The sequence below is a fragment of the Rattus norvegicus genome, chromosome 20 (assembly GCF_036323735.1).
Source record: "Rattus norvegicus strain BN/NHsdMcwi chromosome 20, GRCr8, whole genome shotgun sequence".
Taxonomy (NCBI): domain Eukaryota; kingdom Metazoa; phylum Chordata; class Mammalia; order Rodentia; family Muridae; genus Rattus; species Rattus norvegicus.
In genome coordinates this window covers 27,540,946-27,556,733 of record NC_086038.1, presented here as the reverse complement: position 1 = coordinate 27,556,733, position 15,788 = coordinate 27,540,946, and the positions used below count along the sequence as shown (strand labels likewise).

General features: G+C 43.2%; 1 protein-coding gene across 6 annotated transcripts in view; it reads right to left on the bottom strand.

The window, feature by feature from the left end:
• Sh3rf3 (SH3 domain containing ring finger 3) overlaps nucleotides 1-15,788 on the bottom strand; it is a 335,379-nt gene that overhangs the window by 85,582 nt on the left and 234,009 nt on the right. For all 6 annotated transcript variants that reach the window (XR_010061102.1, XM_017601803.3, XM_039099198.2 and 3 more), the window contains exon 4: nucleotides 4,026-4,385. Coding sequence is in view for 5 of the 6 variants with exons in the window: in XM_017601803.3 (XP_017457292.1) it covers nucleotides 4,026-4,385 (360 nt within the window). In the remaining variant the exon portion in view is untranslated. The remainder of the gene's footprint in view (nucleotides 1-4,025; nucleotides 4,386-15,788) is intronic.

Sequence of the window (15,788 nt, the reverse complement as noted above, 5' to 3'; positions counted from 1 at the left end):
ACGCTCTATAGTAAAGCCAGGATTTGGGAGAAGAGCCACCATAGTCTCTAGGCTGTACCGTGGTGTTCTCTAATTGGTCATCGAGAGTCAAGCTAGGGGAGGGGTCTCTGAGTTAGGTAGCCTATCCCCCAGTAAATCATTTCAGAAATCCTGGCAGCAGGCCATATTTGGTGGCATATGCCTATAATCTCAGCACTTAAGAGACAGACAAGAGGATCAAGAGTAGCCAGCCTGAGCTACACAGAAAGTATGAGGCTAACCTCATACTTTACCTAAGGAAACTTTGTATCAGAGAAAAAGAGGCAGGGAAAAAAAAAGAAGTGCTGGGGGCTGGCCCTATTCTGGGGGAACTGGTATCTAAAGTTTCTCCATCCCAGGTGACAGTGATATCCCCACCCTCCAAAGTGGATTCAACAGAGGTCCTCAGATACTGTGGTGAGGCAGGAGTACAAGACCAGCCTGGCCTGGGTCTCTCTTGTTCGTAGCTGACAGGGTTAGACAGTTTACAGGGTGTTAAGGCTCTAAGGCTTGGCTCTGTGGTAGGAGAGCAATAACAGGTGACATTAGTACTTGTACTCCCTTATGTACAGCCACCCCCTTTCTGGAGCTCCAGGGTCCAGCGAGAACTGGAAAGCCTCTGAACCGAAGCCAGGGCAGCTCCTGAGTCTTGGGAACAATTCTCCCACACCATGGGCTAGTGACTGAGCCTCTGCTCAGCAGGGCCACTCCTACACATTCTATGTATAACTGCCACGGCGAGGCATGGTGCCACTTCAGCCAGCAGTCAAGGAAACAGATTCCACAGAGGAGTCCAGGCATCCCCAGGTCTGTGCAGGGGGCTGTACAGCCTCAGCAACCCTTCAGGTTTCACAGTGCTCAGAACATCTGTCTCAGAAGCATGGGTACCCCTGTTGGGCTTTCTTTAGTCATTTCTATAAAACCCCCCCACCCCCGCTTCCTTTCATCTTAAGATAGCAGAGACCAAGACAGGTCAGCCTTAGCCACCATGGACGCTCTGAGCACACGCAGATCGAGCTTCACCATTAGCCACCATGGTTACTCTGTGCATGTGTGGATTGGGCTTCATCATCAGCTGTCATGATGCTCACATGTGGATTGGGCTTCATCATTACTACCATGTCTACTCTGTGCATGTGGATCCGGCTTGCAATTACTTCACTTCTACACAAGACCTCAGGATGAAGTCATTTAATCAGCAGCAGAGCCGGCTCAGGTTTCAGTCACCTTTTCTGACAAAGGTTCTCTTTACTCAGCTTTGTCTACGTGCGATGAGTCCTGTAAGATCTGTTCCTGTCAGCATTAGTGACCCTATTAGTGCTGAAGCCAACCTGGCTGCTAGCAGAATTTAACACCAAGTAGGTCCAATGGTAGCTGATTACGTTTCTAGAGCAACACCCATGTGGATTGTTCAATGGGATACCGTCCGGTGGTCAATGGGGGCTCAGAATTCATCAGCATCAATCACCACCAGTCCCTTTTTGGAAGAAACCATGATCCTGAAGAACTTCTGGACCTAACAGCCTGTGACAATGTCCTGGAGGCAGGAGAGGGAGGCACATACCTGTGAGCCAATGAGGATCCCAGGTGACAATCCTGTCCCCTCCCTCTTCCATCCAACCCAGAGCCCAAGCTCATCAGTCAATTAAGGGGTCTTGAGGTAACAGCCTAACTAGACATGCTGGGCTTCAAGGAGGAGACAGGCGTGACTGCTGTGGGTCACTTACTGGACCCAAAAGTAGAGCTGTTTACTGTGACTACACAGTGAGGGCAGCAAGCTGTCCTTTTCTCTGCCCAAGATGTCTGCGTTGGTACACAACTGGGGAGCAGAGATGGCCACTACCAGTTGCTATGCCCTCATAGGAACTTAAAAACAGCAAGCACTTGTCAAACGCCTGGAGGGATTATTCCATGAAGAAGGGTGGTAGGGCCACAGATCAAGGCAAGTAACATCACCTTTTTCAAAAAGTAGAACACATGCCAACAGTCTTGTGCTGTTTTTGTAATTAATTTTTTTATTGTCAACCTGACACAACCTAGAGTCACCTGGGAAGAGGGGCTTGGAATTTAAAAATTGCCTTGATCAGACTGCCTATGGCTACATCTATAAAAGACTCTTAATGGATGACTGATGTAGGAGGACCTAGCCCACTGTGGGCAGCACCATTCCCAGGCGGGTGGACCTGGGCTGTATAAGAAAGATAACAGCATGAACTAGGGAATGAGTTGGAGAGAGACCACTAAGCAAGCCAGAGAGCAGCATTTCTCCATAGTTTCTGCTTCAGTTGCTGTTGTTTCTGTGCTGACTTCCCTCTATGATGGGCTGTGGCAGGGCATATAAGCTAAACAAACCTTTTCTTTCCTTAAACTGCTTTTCATCATGGTGTTTAATCACGGCATCAGAAAGCAAACTAGAAAAAGGCCTAAGGACCGTCCCTGAGAGAATGGGTACAGCAGAGGAGCATGTAAGGCAACACTCCAGACACCAAAGTGCCTGCTGCAGACCATGGCCTCTGTGCAACGAAACCAACATGGGTGTGCTGATAAAAGTGCATGATGCCACGTATGGGTGTTTTTGTATGTGTATGGGTTGTGTTTGTAAGTATGTGGTGTTGATGTGTGTGTACAGGTGTGCACATGTGCACATGTGTGTGATACTCAGCTTCAGTTTTCAGCTGAGGTAGCCTATCTAACAGAACTACAGCTCTCCAGAAGGTCAGTGTTTTAACTTTATTTGTTAGGATCTAACCGAGGCTTATCTCTTTAACTTGGGAGGCAGAGGCAGGCAGAATGTCTATGACTATAAAGCCAGCCTAGGCTTCATAATGAATACCAGCCAGCCAGAGTGACATAGTGAAATTCTGCCTCAAAAATAAATGTATTTACTTAATTTTGTTTGTTGTATTGTTCTGCTTGCACGCGTGTATTTCCAGCGTGTGTGCACCTGGTGCCCATGGAGGTCGGAAGAGGGCACTGCATCCTCTGGAGCTGGAGTTACAGTTGGTTGTGAGTCACCATGTGGGTGCTGGGAATTGAAACTGGGTCCTTTGCAAGAATAATACGCGCTCTTAACTGCTCAGCCACCTCTCCAGCCCATCTTAAAAGATGATTCCCCATATAAATTTATCCAAGTCACCTGGAATTTTGAAAAATAAAGCCAGTTGCTTATTGGTTCCGTCCCATGTTTAGCCATATACTGATGACATTTCTCTGAAGCATGCCCATGACAATCAGAGGTGGCCCTCGAAAGAAAGCAAAGCAGGCCAGGCAGATGGACCTCGGGTAAGAGGTGCAGAATGACCAGGAGCTGGCCCTTCCCCACTCTAACCGTGCACAGATGCATTATCCTGGAGTATGCTAAGCTTGGAGGCCAGTGGCCCACAGCTCCAGGAGACATGTTACCTACCCCTTGGTCTTAGTAGAAATTTGACAGTGCAGGAGAGGCTCCCCTCCTCCCCTCCTGGCATTCATAAAGGAGAAACTTTCCAAGATTGTCAGGTTTCCTGGATTTCAGGTAATTAGCACTCTATGTTCTTTAAGTATCTTACTTTGGATACTTAAGTCTACAAGTAGACTAGTGGAAATATAATAAATGTTACATTTAGAAATAGAAAGATGTATATAAAAGAAGAGAAGGTCTGAGCAGTGTGGCTTATTCTGATTCTCAGATTTTTGTCCCTTCTCTGCTGAAAGGAACTTCACAGAGTTGCTCAAAATGTCTCACCCAAGACTTTTCCCAGGGCAAACATACGGAGCATCAGTGAGATTGGAGTTTCACTCCAATGCTGCATCCTGGAATGACTGGTAAGCACCTCACACATGGCGGCCAACATGCACATATCTATAAGGCCTTTGGTGCCAAGGGGTTGCCCGTGAGGAGACACCTAGCCACCCACAGCAGTTCTGGTGTGGCTTCCTTCAGGATAGCTCAGGAATCCAGTGCTAGGTATAGAGGTAGAAAAGAAACCAGGGGAGTCATGGACATGGGCCCCAGCTCTGGGAGTTACCTGGGTGGGTACAGCGCAGGACAGATGGGCAAGCTCCCCAATCCTAGCTGCAGCACGTGGGTCGCTGGAGCTGATCAGCACCGGGGCACTAATTTCCATGGAGTGCCTGTGACTGGAGGCCTGTGAGGATTTGTGAGTCACACTGAGCGCAGTGAAGGAGTGGCGCTTCTTGGCATTCTTCTTGCTGTCCACACGTCGTTGAAAGGCACTGACTGCCCCTGAGCTACTTAGGGTGGGACCTGGGGCCACATTGGCGACTGTGCTGGGGTCAGAGGACAAGAGGGCATCATAGTTGTATGCAGTGGTGGCAGCTGGGCACAGCTTGTCCATCTCAATGAGTTGTTTGGCGGAGTCGTTGAGCTAGATGGGAAGAAATGGAGAGGGAGCATCATTACATACATGTCAGCTACCCCGCACCCTCCTCCCCGCCGCAGCCTTGGCCTGAGCTCGAACTTGGGAGATGATGTGTTGACAAGGCCAGAGCTTTCATCCAAGCTTTCCTCAGTGAATTTGTACAAGAAAGTAGGAACGCAGGCCAGGGGCTTCCCTGGAAAGGTTTCTGGAGATCACTAAGGCACAGAAGGCAGGAAGGCCTTCGAGGGCTGCTGCTGTGACCCTTCCTTTATCAGTGGCTTGGCATTTCTTGGCATGGTCTACAGCTCCACAGAAAGGAATGAAAGGTGGAGGGAGTGAGCATCTTCGGAATACTCGGGGCACTTTGAGGCTCACCTGGTCTGGTGTCCTGGAGATACTCATAGGTCTGTCACACAAGGGCAAAGGGACTGAGGGATGACACACTGCCTGAGTACCTGTACTACTGTCTATCCAGGCTGTATATGCTGAGATAACTAACGAACAAAGACTTGCTTTAAACCTCTTCCTCTGCTATGGTGCCTCAAAATGCCCAGCGTTTTCAGACAATGCTGCTAAGACAGCAACTGATTTCCTGCATTTTCATTTTTTCTCCTTTAAGACATAGATTTAAAAAAAGGCTCTACATATATGGGAATACCCTCAGAGGCCAGAAGGCATCAGGTCCCCCGAAGATGGAGTTTTATGCTGTTGTGAGCCACCTGAGCTTGGGAGCTGGGAACTGAACTCAGGTCCTCTGTAAAGCAGCAAGCGCTCTTAACCACTAATGAGTTACCACTCATTTTTCTGTTTTTTATTACTTCATTGAGCTTTTCATATAATGTATTTTGATCATAAGTTCCTCTAATTCCTCCCAGATTCAACTTCCAACTCTGAATCCAACTTTAAAAAACAAAACAAACCTTCTGGTTGCTACCTGCACCTAGAGCTGACCCGGGCCCACAGCTCTCTGTACCCAAATCCTGTGGGAGAGAGAGCTGAATTCTCAGAAGTACAGGGGAGACCACCACTTCTGCTCACATTGCTGGCCTAAGAAGAACCCACCTAGTGTCCTCTGGACACAGGAACCTAGGAGCAGTCAGGGGCAGCACCCTTCAGGTTTCTGTCTGCACCCAGAGTTGAACTGGGCATGCAGCTCTCTGTACCCAAATCAGGTCTACAGGAGTGCTAACACACAGGCTTACAGGAGGGTGAAGGCACTGTTGGAGACAGCAAGACTAGCTAAGACCAGAGATAACCAGATGTTGAGAGGCAAATGCAAGAACCTAAGCAACAGAAACATAGGCCACTTGGCACCATCAGAACCCAGCTCTACCACCACAGCAAGTCCTGGATATCCCAACACACCAGAAAAGCAAGATTCTGATTTAAAATCATATCTCACGATAATGTTAGAGGGCTTTAAGAAGGACATAAATAACTCCCTTAAAGAAATACAGGACAACACAGGTAAACAACTAGAGAATACAAAAAAAATCCCTTAAAGAATTATAAGAGGGCTGGGGATTTAGCTCAGTGGTAGAGCGCTTACCTAGGAAGTGCAAGGCCCTGGGTTCGGTCCCCAGCTCCGAAAAAAAGAACCACAAAAAAAAAAAAAAGAATTATAAGAAAAAACAACCAAACAGGTGAAGGAATTGAAGAAAACTATTCAGGATATAAACATGGAAATAGAAACAATGAAGAAATCACAAAGGGAGACAATCCTGGAGATAAAGAACCTAGGAAAGAGATCAGGAGTCATAGAAGCAAGCATCACCAACAGAATACAAGAGATGGAAGAGAGACTCTCAGGGGCAGAAGATACCAAAGAAAACATTGACACAACTGTCAAAGAAAATGTAAAACACACAAAGCTCCTAACACAGAACATCCAAAAAATCCAGGACACAGTGAGAAGATCAAACCTAAGGATAATAGGTATAGAAGAGAGCAAAGAAACCCAAATTAAAGGGCCAGTGAATGTCTTCAACAAAAATTATAGAAGAAAACTTCCCTAACCTAAAGAAAGAGATGCCCATAAACATACAAGAACCCTACAGAATTCTAAATAGATTGGACCAGAAAAGAAATTCCTCCTGTCACATAATAGTTAAAACACCAAATGTACAAAACAAAGAAAGATATTAAAAGCAGTAAGGTGAAAAGGTCAAGTAACATTAAAGGCAGACCTATCAGAATCACACCAGACTTCTCACCAGAGACTATGAAGGCCAGAAGATCCTGGACTGATGTCACACAGACCCTAAGAGAAGACAAATGCCAGCCCAGGCTACTGTATCCTGCAAAACTCTCAATTAACAAAGATGGAGAAACCAAGATACTCCATGACAAAACCAAATTTACACAATATCTTTCTGCAAATCCAGCCCTACAAAGGACGATAGATGGAAAACTCCAACACAAGGAAGGAAATTATACTACCCTAGAAAAGGCAAGAAAGAAATCTTGCAACAAACCGGAAAGAAAAGAGACACACAAACGTGATTCCACGTCTAACAACAACAGTAACAGCAAACAGCAATCACTGTTCCTTACTGTCTCAACATCAGTGGACTCACCCCAATAAAGACAGACCAACAGACTGGATACATAATAGTAAACAGCAATCACTGTTCCTTACTGTCTCAACATCAGTGGACTCACCCCAATAAAGACAGACGCACAGACTGGATACATAAACAGGTCCCAGCATTCTTCATTTTGCTGCATACAGCAAACACACCTCCGTCACAAAGACAGACTCTACCTCAGAGTAAAAGGCTGGAAAACAATTTTTCAAGAAAAATGGTCCAGAGAAATAAGCTGGAGTAGCCATTCTAATATAGAACGAAATAACTTTCAACCAAAAGTTATCAAAAAAGATAAGGAAGGACACTTAATATTCAACAAAGGAGAGATCCACCAAGATGAACTCTCAATCCTGAATATGTGTGCTCCAAATGCAAGGGCACCCACATTCATAAAAGTCACCTTACTAAAGCTCAAAGCACACGTTGCACCTCACACAATAACGGTAGGAGATTTCACCCCACTCTCACCAATGGACAGAGCATGGAGACAGAAACCAAATGGAGACACAGAGAAACTCACAGAAGTTATAAAGCAAACGGATTTAACAGATATCTATAGAACATTTCATCCTAAAACAAAAGAATATACCTTCTTCTCAGCACCTCATGGTTTCTTCTCCAAAACTGACCATATAATCAGTCACAAAACAGGAATATTGAAATAATCCCATGCATCCTGTCAGATCACCACGGACTAAGGCTGGTCTTCAATAACAACAAAAACATCAGAAATCCCACATACACATGGAAGCTGAACAACGCTCTACTCAAATGACAACTTGGTCAAGGAAGAAATAAAGAAAGAAATTAAAGATTTTTAAGAATTTAATGAAAATGAAAGCACAGCATACCCAAACTTATGGGACACAAGTGCTAAGAGGAAAACTCATAGCTCTGAGTGCCTACAAAAGGCAACTGGAGAGAGCATACGTCAGCAGCTTGACAGCACACCTAAAAGCTCTAGAACAAAAAGAAGCAAATACACCCAAGAGGAGTAGATGGCAGGAAATAATCAAACTCAGAGCTGAAATCAACCAAGTAGAAACAAAAAGAACTATACAAAGAATAGGTTCTTTGAGAGCTGGCTCTTTGAGAAAATCAACAAGATAGATAAACCCTTAGCCAGACTAACCAGAGGACACAGAGAGTGCATTCAAATTAACAAAATCAGAAATGAAAAGGGAGACATAACAACAGAATCTGAGGAAATTCAAAAAATCATCAGATCCTGCTACAAAAGTCTATATTCAACAAAACTGGAAAATCTGGAGGAAATGGACAATTTTCTATACAGATACCAGGTACCAACGCTAAGTCAGGATCAGACAAACCATCCAAACAGTCCCCAAAGAAATAGAAGCAGTTATTAAAAGTCTCCCAACCAAAAAAAAAAAAAAAAGCCCAGGACCAGATGGGTTTAGTGGAGAATTCTATCAGAACTTCATAGAAGACTGAATACCAACACTGTCCAAACTATTCCACAGTATTGAAACGGAAGGAGCACTATCCAACTCCTTCTATGAAGCCACAATTACGCTTTTACTCAAACCACACAAAGACCCCACAAAGAGAGAACTTTAGACCAATATTCCTTATGAATATTGACACAAAAATACTTAATAAAATTCTTGCAAACTGAATCCAAGAGCACATCAAAATAATTATCCATATACCCAAAAGATGTTCCAACATATAACAAAGACACGTGCTCCACTATGTTCATAGCAGCCTTATTTATAATAGCCAGAAGCTCAAAACAACCCAGATGCCCTTCAGCAGAGGAATGGATACAGAAAATGTGGTACATCTACACAATGGAGTACTACTCAGCTATCAAAAACAATAACTTCATGAAATTCATAGGCAAATGGATGAAACTGGAAAATATCAGCCTGAATTAAGTAACCCAATCACAAAAATACACACATGGTATGTACTTACTGATAAATGGATATTAGCCCAAAAGCTTGAATTACCCAAGATACAATCCACAGACCACAGGAAGCTTAAGAAGAAGGAAGACCGAAGTGTGGATGCTTCAGTCCTTCTTAAAAGGGGGAACAAAAAATATTCATAGGAGGAGATATGGAGGATATAGGAGGAGACAAAGTTTGGAGCAGAGACTGAAGGAATGGCCATTCAGAGCCTGCCCCACCTGGGGATCCAGCCTGTATACATACAGCCACCAACCCTAGACAATATTGCTGAAGCCAAGAAGTGCATGCTGACAGGAGCCTGATAAATGTCTCCTTAGATGCTCAGCCAGAGCATGACAAATACAGAGGCAAATGCTAGCAGCAAAGCCCTGAACTGAGAATGGGGTCCCCATTGGAGGAGTAAGAGAAAGGATTGAAGGAGCTGAAGGTTTTGCAACCCCATAAGAACAATAATATCAACCAACCAGAGCTCCCAGGGACTAAACCACCATTCAAAGAGTGCACATGGACAGACCCATGGCTCCAGCTGCATATGTAGCAGAGGATGGCCACCAATGGGAGGAGAAGCCCTTGGTCCTACCAAAGCTGGACCTCCCAGTGTAGGGGAATGTCAGGGGTGGGAAGTGGGAAGGGGTGGGTAGTTGGGGAGGGGAAACACCCTCATAGAAGGAAAGGTGGGGGTTGGGATAAGGGCTTTATGGACGGGAAACTGGGAAAGGGAGTAACATTTGAAATGTAAATTAAAAAATCCAATAAAAAAAGAAACAAAACAAAACAAGTACAGGTTTGTGTTGTCCATATACTTTAGATGTGTGGCATTCCACTGCACCATGGTCAACCAATGGAGGACCATGCCTTTAAGAAGACAGACTCTCCCTCTCCCCATAGCTCCTACCTGTCAGTATCCCCATAGCTAGGGGAAAGACTTTGTGCCAGCCTCCCCTCTCCATGCTGGGGTTTGGTGGGGCTTGAGCTTTGTGTGCAGTGTGCATGCTGTCACAGCTGCTGTGCTTTCTAAGGCTTACATGCTCTGTTGTGTCTGGGAAACAGATTTCTTCTAGTCATCCACCCCCTCTGGATTTTACAATTTTTGCCATCCTATCTTCTGAATGATGCCTGAGCCTGAGGAGGAATGGATGTCATATAAATATTCCATTTAGGACCAGGAAATCTCAATCTCTCATTCTCACAGTGACCAGTCGTAGGGTTCTGTGTTAATCAGCATCTACAAAAACCTTCTCTGATGAAGCTTGGGAGACACACTAATGTAGGTAAACAATATGTCATTGGGAGTTGGCTTAATACTATGTTTATTTATAAAAGTAATATAAGTAGGTTCTACAGTTTTAGTCCAGATAACAGTGACAGGCTTCCAACCTGTGGAATGGACTTTATATCCAATCAGAAAGTGGTTGGTTTCTCCCATGACGTTCGTGCCACATTTGTACCAGTGAGTCTGTCTTACCAGGCCAGTCATCACAGTAGCTCACAGTATTTACAGCTCGGTAAGACTGATGTTCATTTTACCTGTTTGGTAATATGCACGGTGCCTTTAAGCACTATCAATGGAGATGAAATTACAGGAGAGCTCCAGCTCGACTTCTCTGTGCTCTGTGACCCTAGAAGGGGATGTCTTCAGTAATGTGGTATTATTAAGTTCTAGAGGATAATTAAGAAAACCAGCAGTAGTCAGTAATGTTTGGGGCCCGATGAGACCTTACTGGCCAACTCCAGAAGAACCTATTCCTGGTGCTGAGGCTTTTATTTGTTAGCCTGTGGTTTCCAGCAGGGCATTGTTCCATTGTAGGGCAGCTCTATATAAATTCTGTGTGTGTGCGTGCATAGATTTTAGGGAGCTTCTACAGTAGTAGGTTTCCAATGACTGTTTCAAAATGCCTTTAGTTATCCCTCAACACCTGACTTACTTAACTCACCCTATTCTGCTTTTCCTCCTTAACATCTATACCACTGTACTATATTTCCTCTGCATTAATGTCTTCTTCCCTTCATGACCCCTGACCTAGTTCATGACTTCCATATAGATTCTAAATGGAACATACACATCTGAAAATTCAAAGTGCATTCACAAACTAGAGAAAACGTTAGGTTTGTCTCCTGGGGCTAGGTTACCTCACTCAGCTCCACACACTTGCCTGAGAATTCCATAATTTTATTTTTCTAATCTTTTTACTCCAAAGCAAGCAGCTTCTTGGTTAAAGTTGAGACTATGTATCTATGTCCCCTTCTCAGTGATGCGACCTGTGTGTGCTGTCAGTCTCTGTGAGTCCATATGAGGACCAGTCCTGTTGTGTATGTCTGGAAGCTGCTGTTTGTATGGAGTCATCCACCGCCTTTGACTCATACAATCTCACTCCTTTTTCATGAGTCCATGAAGAGTCTGATAATGGTATCCATATTGGCCCGAGTGTGTTAAAGTCTCCTGCTCTCTTCACATTGACCAGTTGTGGCTCTCTTTATTATGTACAAACCATTGCAAAGAGAAGCTTCTCTGATGAGGGCTGAATGCTGTTTTCCTCTATTGGTCATTACAATGTGTCACTAGAAGCCATTATGTTGCTGGGTTCATTTAGCAGAATAGTAACAGATTTCCCCCTAGATTTTTGACATATCTAGTCTCAGGTTCATGAAAACTGGTTAGTTACTCCCATGACAATTGTGCCACTGTTGCATGAGAATATTTTGCAGGCAGATCACTGTTGTGGGTCACAGGGTTTGTAGCTGGGTGAAACAGACTTTTATTTTTTTTCTCTAGTAGCATTCCAATTATCTTCAAGAACTTGAAAATTAGTCAATAGGGGTGAAGCGTTTAGTTGGACACCAACTCAATCTCTCCATGTTCAACTACATAAGTAAGTTGGGTCTTCAGCAATAGGATTTTGTCATGAGGTTATGAAAAGCAACAAAGAGCTTTGGCAATTTGTGATGTTAGGAGGGATGTCTATGGGACCCTTTTGGTCAATGAAGCAACAAGATGTAGTCTGTTCCTGGCACTGGATTCTTACTTGGACACACACACACACGCACACACACACACACACATGTATTGAGGCTACACATATAATAACTTCATTTAAATTATTTTAATATATGTATATATTTTTGGAAGCGTTTATAGAACATGACCTCATCCTCCTTGGTCCCTTACCAGCTACTTAACTTCTGTGGTATTTGTGCTAAAACACATTTATCTAGTTTAAAAGTTAATACTCACAAGATATAATATGCAAAGTTTGTGGAGTTTTTTTGGGGGGCGGGGGTCTGGGTTACCTAACTCGTGATGATTGTTTTTAGTTCCATCCATTTACCTGCAAATTTCATTACTGTGTTTTTCGTAACAGCCGAATAACATTCCATTGTGTAAATGTACCATATTTTCATCATCCATTCAGTTAATGGACTGATTCCAATTTTTAGCTCTTATGAATAGAGCATTAGTGAATATGGATGGGAAAGTGTCTCTACAGAAAGATGCAGACTCCTCTGGGTGTATTTCCAAGAGTAGTGCAGCTGCATTGTGAGTTAGATTAATTCTCAGCTACCCGAGGAACTCCCACATTGATTTCCATAGTAGTGTACCAGTTCGCACTCACAATGACAATAAAATTTCCCCTTTCCTCAACCTCACCAGCAAACACTGTCATTTGTTTTATTGACCTTGGCCATTCTGACTAGGATAAGACAAAATCTTAAAAGTACTTTTAATCTTAATTTCTTTGACAGCTAAGAATGTGGACTATTTAAGTGTTTCCTAGACATTTGTGTTTTATATTTTGAGAACCGTTGGTTCTCTCTCTCTCTCTCTCTCTCTCTCTCTCTCTCTCTCTCTCTCTCAAATAAAAACCACAATTTATTAAGCTTTAAAATTTTACTACAATAAAATCAATGAAGATACCACAAGTAAAATGTATATTATTATATATAATTATTCAAATTAAAACTATGTTACTCAGGAAGTGGCACGTAATCAGGAGCAAAATAGCATTAAGACGTGTTGTGGCTAGGAAGAGTAAGGAGATAAGAACAGACTGCAATTTTAAAACTCAGATAATGGTGTCCTTTTCTTTGTTGCTAACTCCATTGATCTATAAATTTTGTTAATTTTCTTCTAAGAAGTTAGGAGAAAAGCAACATTTGTGTAGCTACTTAGGAGATTAATAAAGCAGGGCTTTTTATTTGTAACCAAGGTGTTGTTAGATCTCAGATCTATTTCCTTTTTCAAAAAAATTGAGTAATTAATTTGTTCACTTTATATCCCAATATCAACCCCCCTCTCCTCCCAGTACCCCACACGCAAGTCCTCTCCCATTCCACCTTCCCATCCTCTTAAAAATTTTTTTATTAGATATATTTCTTTACTTACATTTCAAATGTTATTCCCCTTCCTGGTTTCCTACCCACAAGCCTCAATCCCCTCTCCTCCCCCCCTTACTGCCCCCCACATATTCCCCTGCACTGGGGGTCCAACCTTGGCAGGACCAAGGGCTTCCCCTTCCACTGGTGCCCAACAAGGCTACTCTCTGTTATATATGCAGTTGGAGCCCTGGGTCAGTCCATGTATAGTCTTTCGGTAGTGGTTTAGTCCCTGGAAGCTCTGGTTGGTTGGCATTGTTGTTTTTATGGGGTTGCAAGCTCCTTCAACTCTTTCAATACTTCCTCTAATCCCCCGCAAGGGGGTCCTGTTCTCAGTTCAGTGGTTTGCTGCTAGCATTGACCTCTGTATCGGACATGCTCTGGATGTGTCTCTCAGGAGAGATCTATATCTGGTCCCTTTCGGCATGCATTTTTTTAGCTTCATCCATTTTATCTAGTTTTGGTGGCTGTATATATATGAGCCACATGCAGGGCAGGCTCTGAATGGCCATTCCTTGAGGTGCTGCTCTAAACTTTGCTTCCATATCTCTTCCTATGGATATTTTCCCCCCTTTTAAGAAGGAGTGGGAGCATCCACATTTTGGTCATCCTTCTTCCTGAGCTTCCTGTGGTCTGTGGATTGCATCTTGGGTAATTCGAGCTTTTTGGCTAATATCCACTTATCAGTGAGTGCATACCAAGTGTGTTTTTCTGTGATTGAATTACCTCACTCAGGCTGATTTGATCAGGTTCATTCCATTTGCCTATGAATTTCATGAAGTCATTGTTTTTGATAGCTGAGTAATACTCCATTGTGTAGATGTACCACATGTTTTTTTAATCCATTCCTTTATTGAAGGGCATCTGGGATCTTTCCAGCTTCTGGCTATTATAAATAAGGCTGCTATGAACATAGTGGAGCATGTGTCTTTGTTGTATGTTGGGGCATCTTTTGGATATATGTTCAGGACAGGTATAGCTGGGTCCACAGGTAGTGCAATGTCCAATTTTCTGAGGAACCTCCAGGCTGATTTTCAGAGTAGTTGTACCAGTTCACAATTCCACCAACAATGGAGGAGTGTTCCTCTTTCTCCACATCCTTGCCAGCATCTGCTGTCACCTGAGTTTTTTATCTTAGTGATTCTGACTGGTGGAATCTCAGGGTTGTTTTGATTTGCATTTCCCTGATGACTAAGGATGTTGAACATTTCTTTAGGTGCTTTTGGCCATTAGATAATCCTCAGCTGAGAATGTTCTGTTTAGCTCTGTACCCCATTTTTAATAGGGTTATTTGGCTCGCTGGAGTCTAACTTCTTTAGTTCTTTGTATATATTGAATGTTAGCCCTCTATCAGATGTAGGATTGGTAAAGATCTTTTACCAATATGTTGGTTGCTGTTTTGTCCTAATGACAGTGTCTTTTGCTTTACAAAAGCTTTGCAGTTTTATGAGGTCCCATTTGTCAATTCTTGATCTTAGAGCATAAGCCATTGGTGTTTTGTTCAGGAAAATTTCCCCAGTGCCCATGTGTTCAAGACTCTTTCCCACTTTATTCTATTAGTTTGAGTGTATTTGGTTTGATGTGGAGGTCCTTGATCCACTTGGACGTAAGCTTTGTACATGGTGATAAGGATGGATTGATTTGCATTCTTTTACATGCTGACCTCCAATTGAACCAGCACCATTTGCTGAAAATGCTATCTTTCTTCCATTGGATGGTTTTAGCTCCTTTGTCAAAGATCAAGTGGCTATAGGTGTGTGGGATCATTTCTGGGTCTTCAATTCTGTTCCACTGATCTATCTGCCTGTCTCTGTACCAATACCCTACAGTTTGTATGACTATTGCTATGTAATACTGTTTGAAGTCAGGGATGGTGATCCCCCCAGAAGTTCTTTTATTGTTAAGTATAGTTTTCGCTATCCTGGGTTTTTTGTTATTACAAATGAATTTGCAAATTGTTTTTTCTAACTCTGTGAAGAATTGAGTAGGAATTTTGATGGGGACTGCATTGAATCTATAGATTGCTTTTGGCAAAATGGCCATCTTTACTATATTAATCCTGCCAATTCATGAGCATGGGAGATCCTAAAGAAAGGTTCAACATCCTTAATTATCAGGGAAAAATGCAAACCAAAACGACCCTAAGATTCCACCTCATACTAATCAGAATGGCTAAGATCAAAATCTCAGGTAACAATACCTTCTGGCAAGGATGTGGAGAAAGAGGAACACTCCTCCATTGTTGGTGGGATTGCAAGCTGGTACAATCACTCTGGAAATCAGTCTGGTGGTTCATCCGAAAACTAGACATTGAGCTACCTGAGGACCCAGCTATACCACTCCTGGGCATATATATACCCAGAAGATGTTCCAACATATTACAAGGGCACATGCTCCACTATGTTCATAGCAGCCTTATTTATAATAGTCAGAAGCTGGAAAGAACCCAAATGTCCCTCAACAGAAGAATGGATACAGAAAATGTGGTGCATTTACATAATGGAATGTTATTC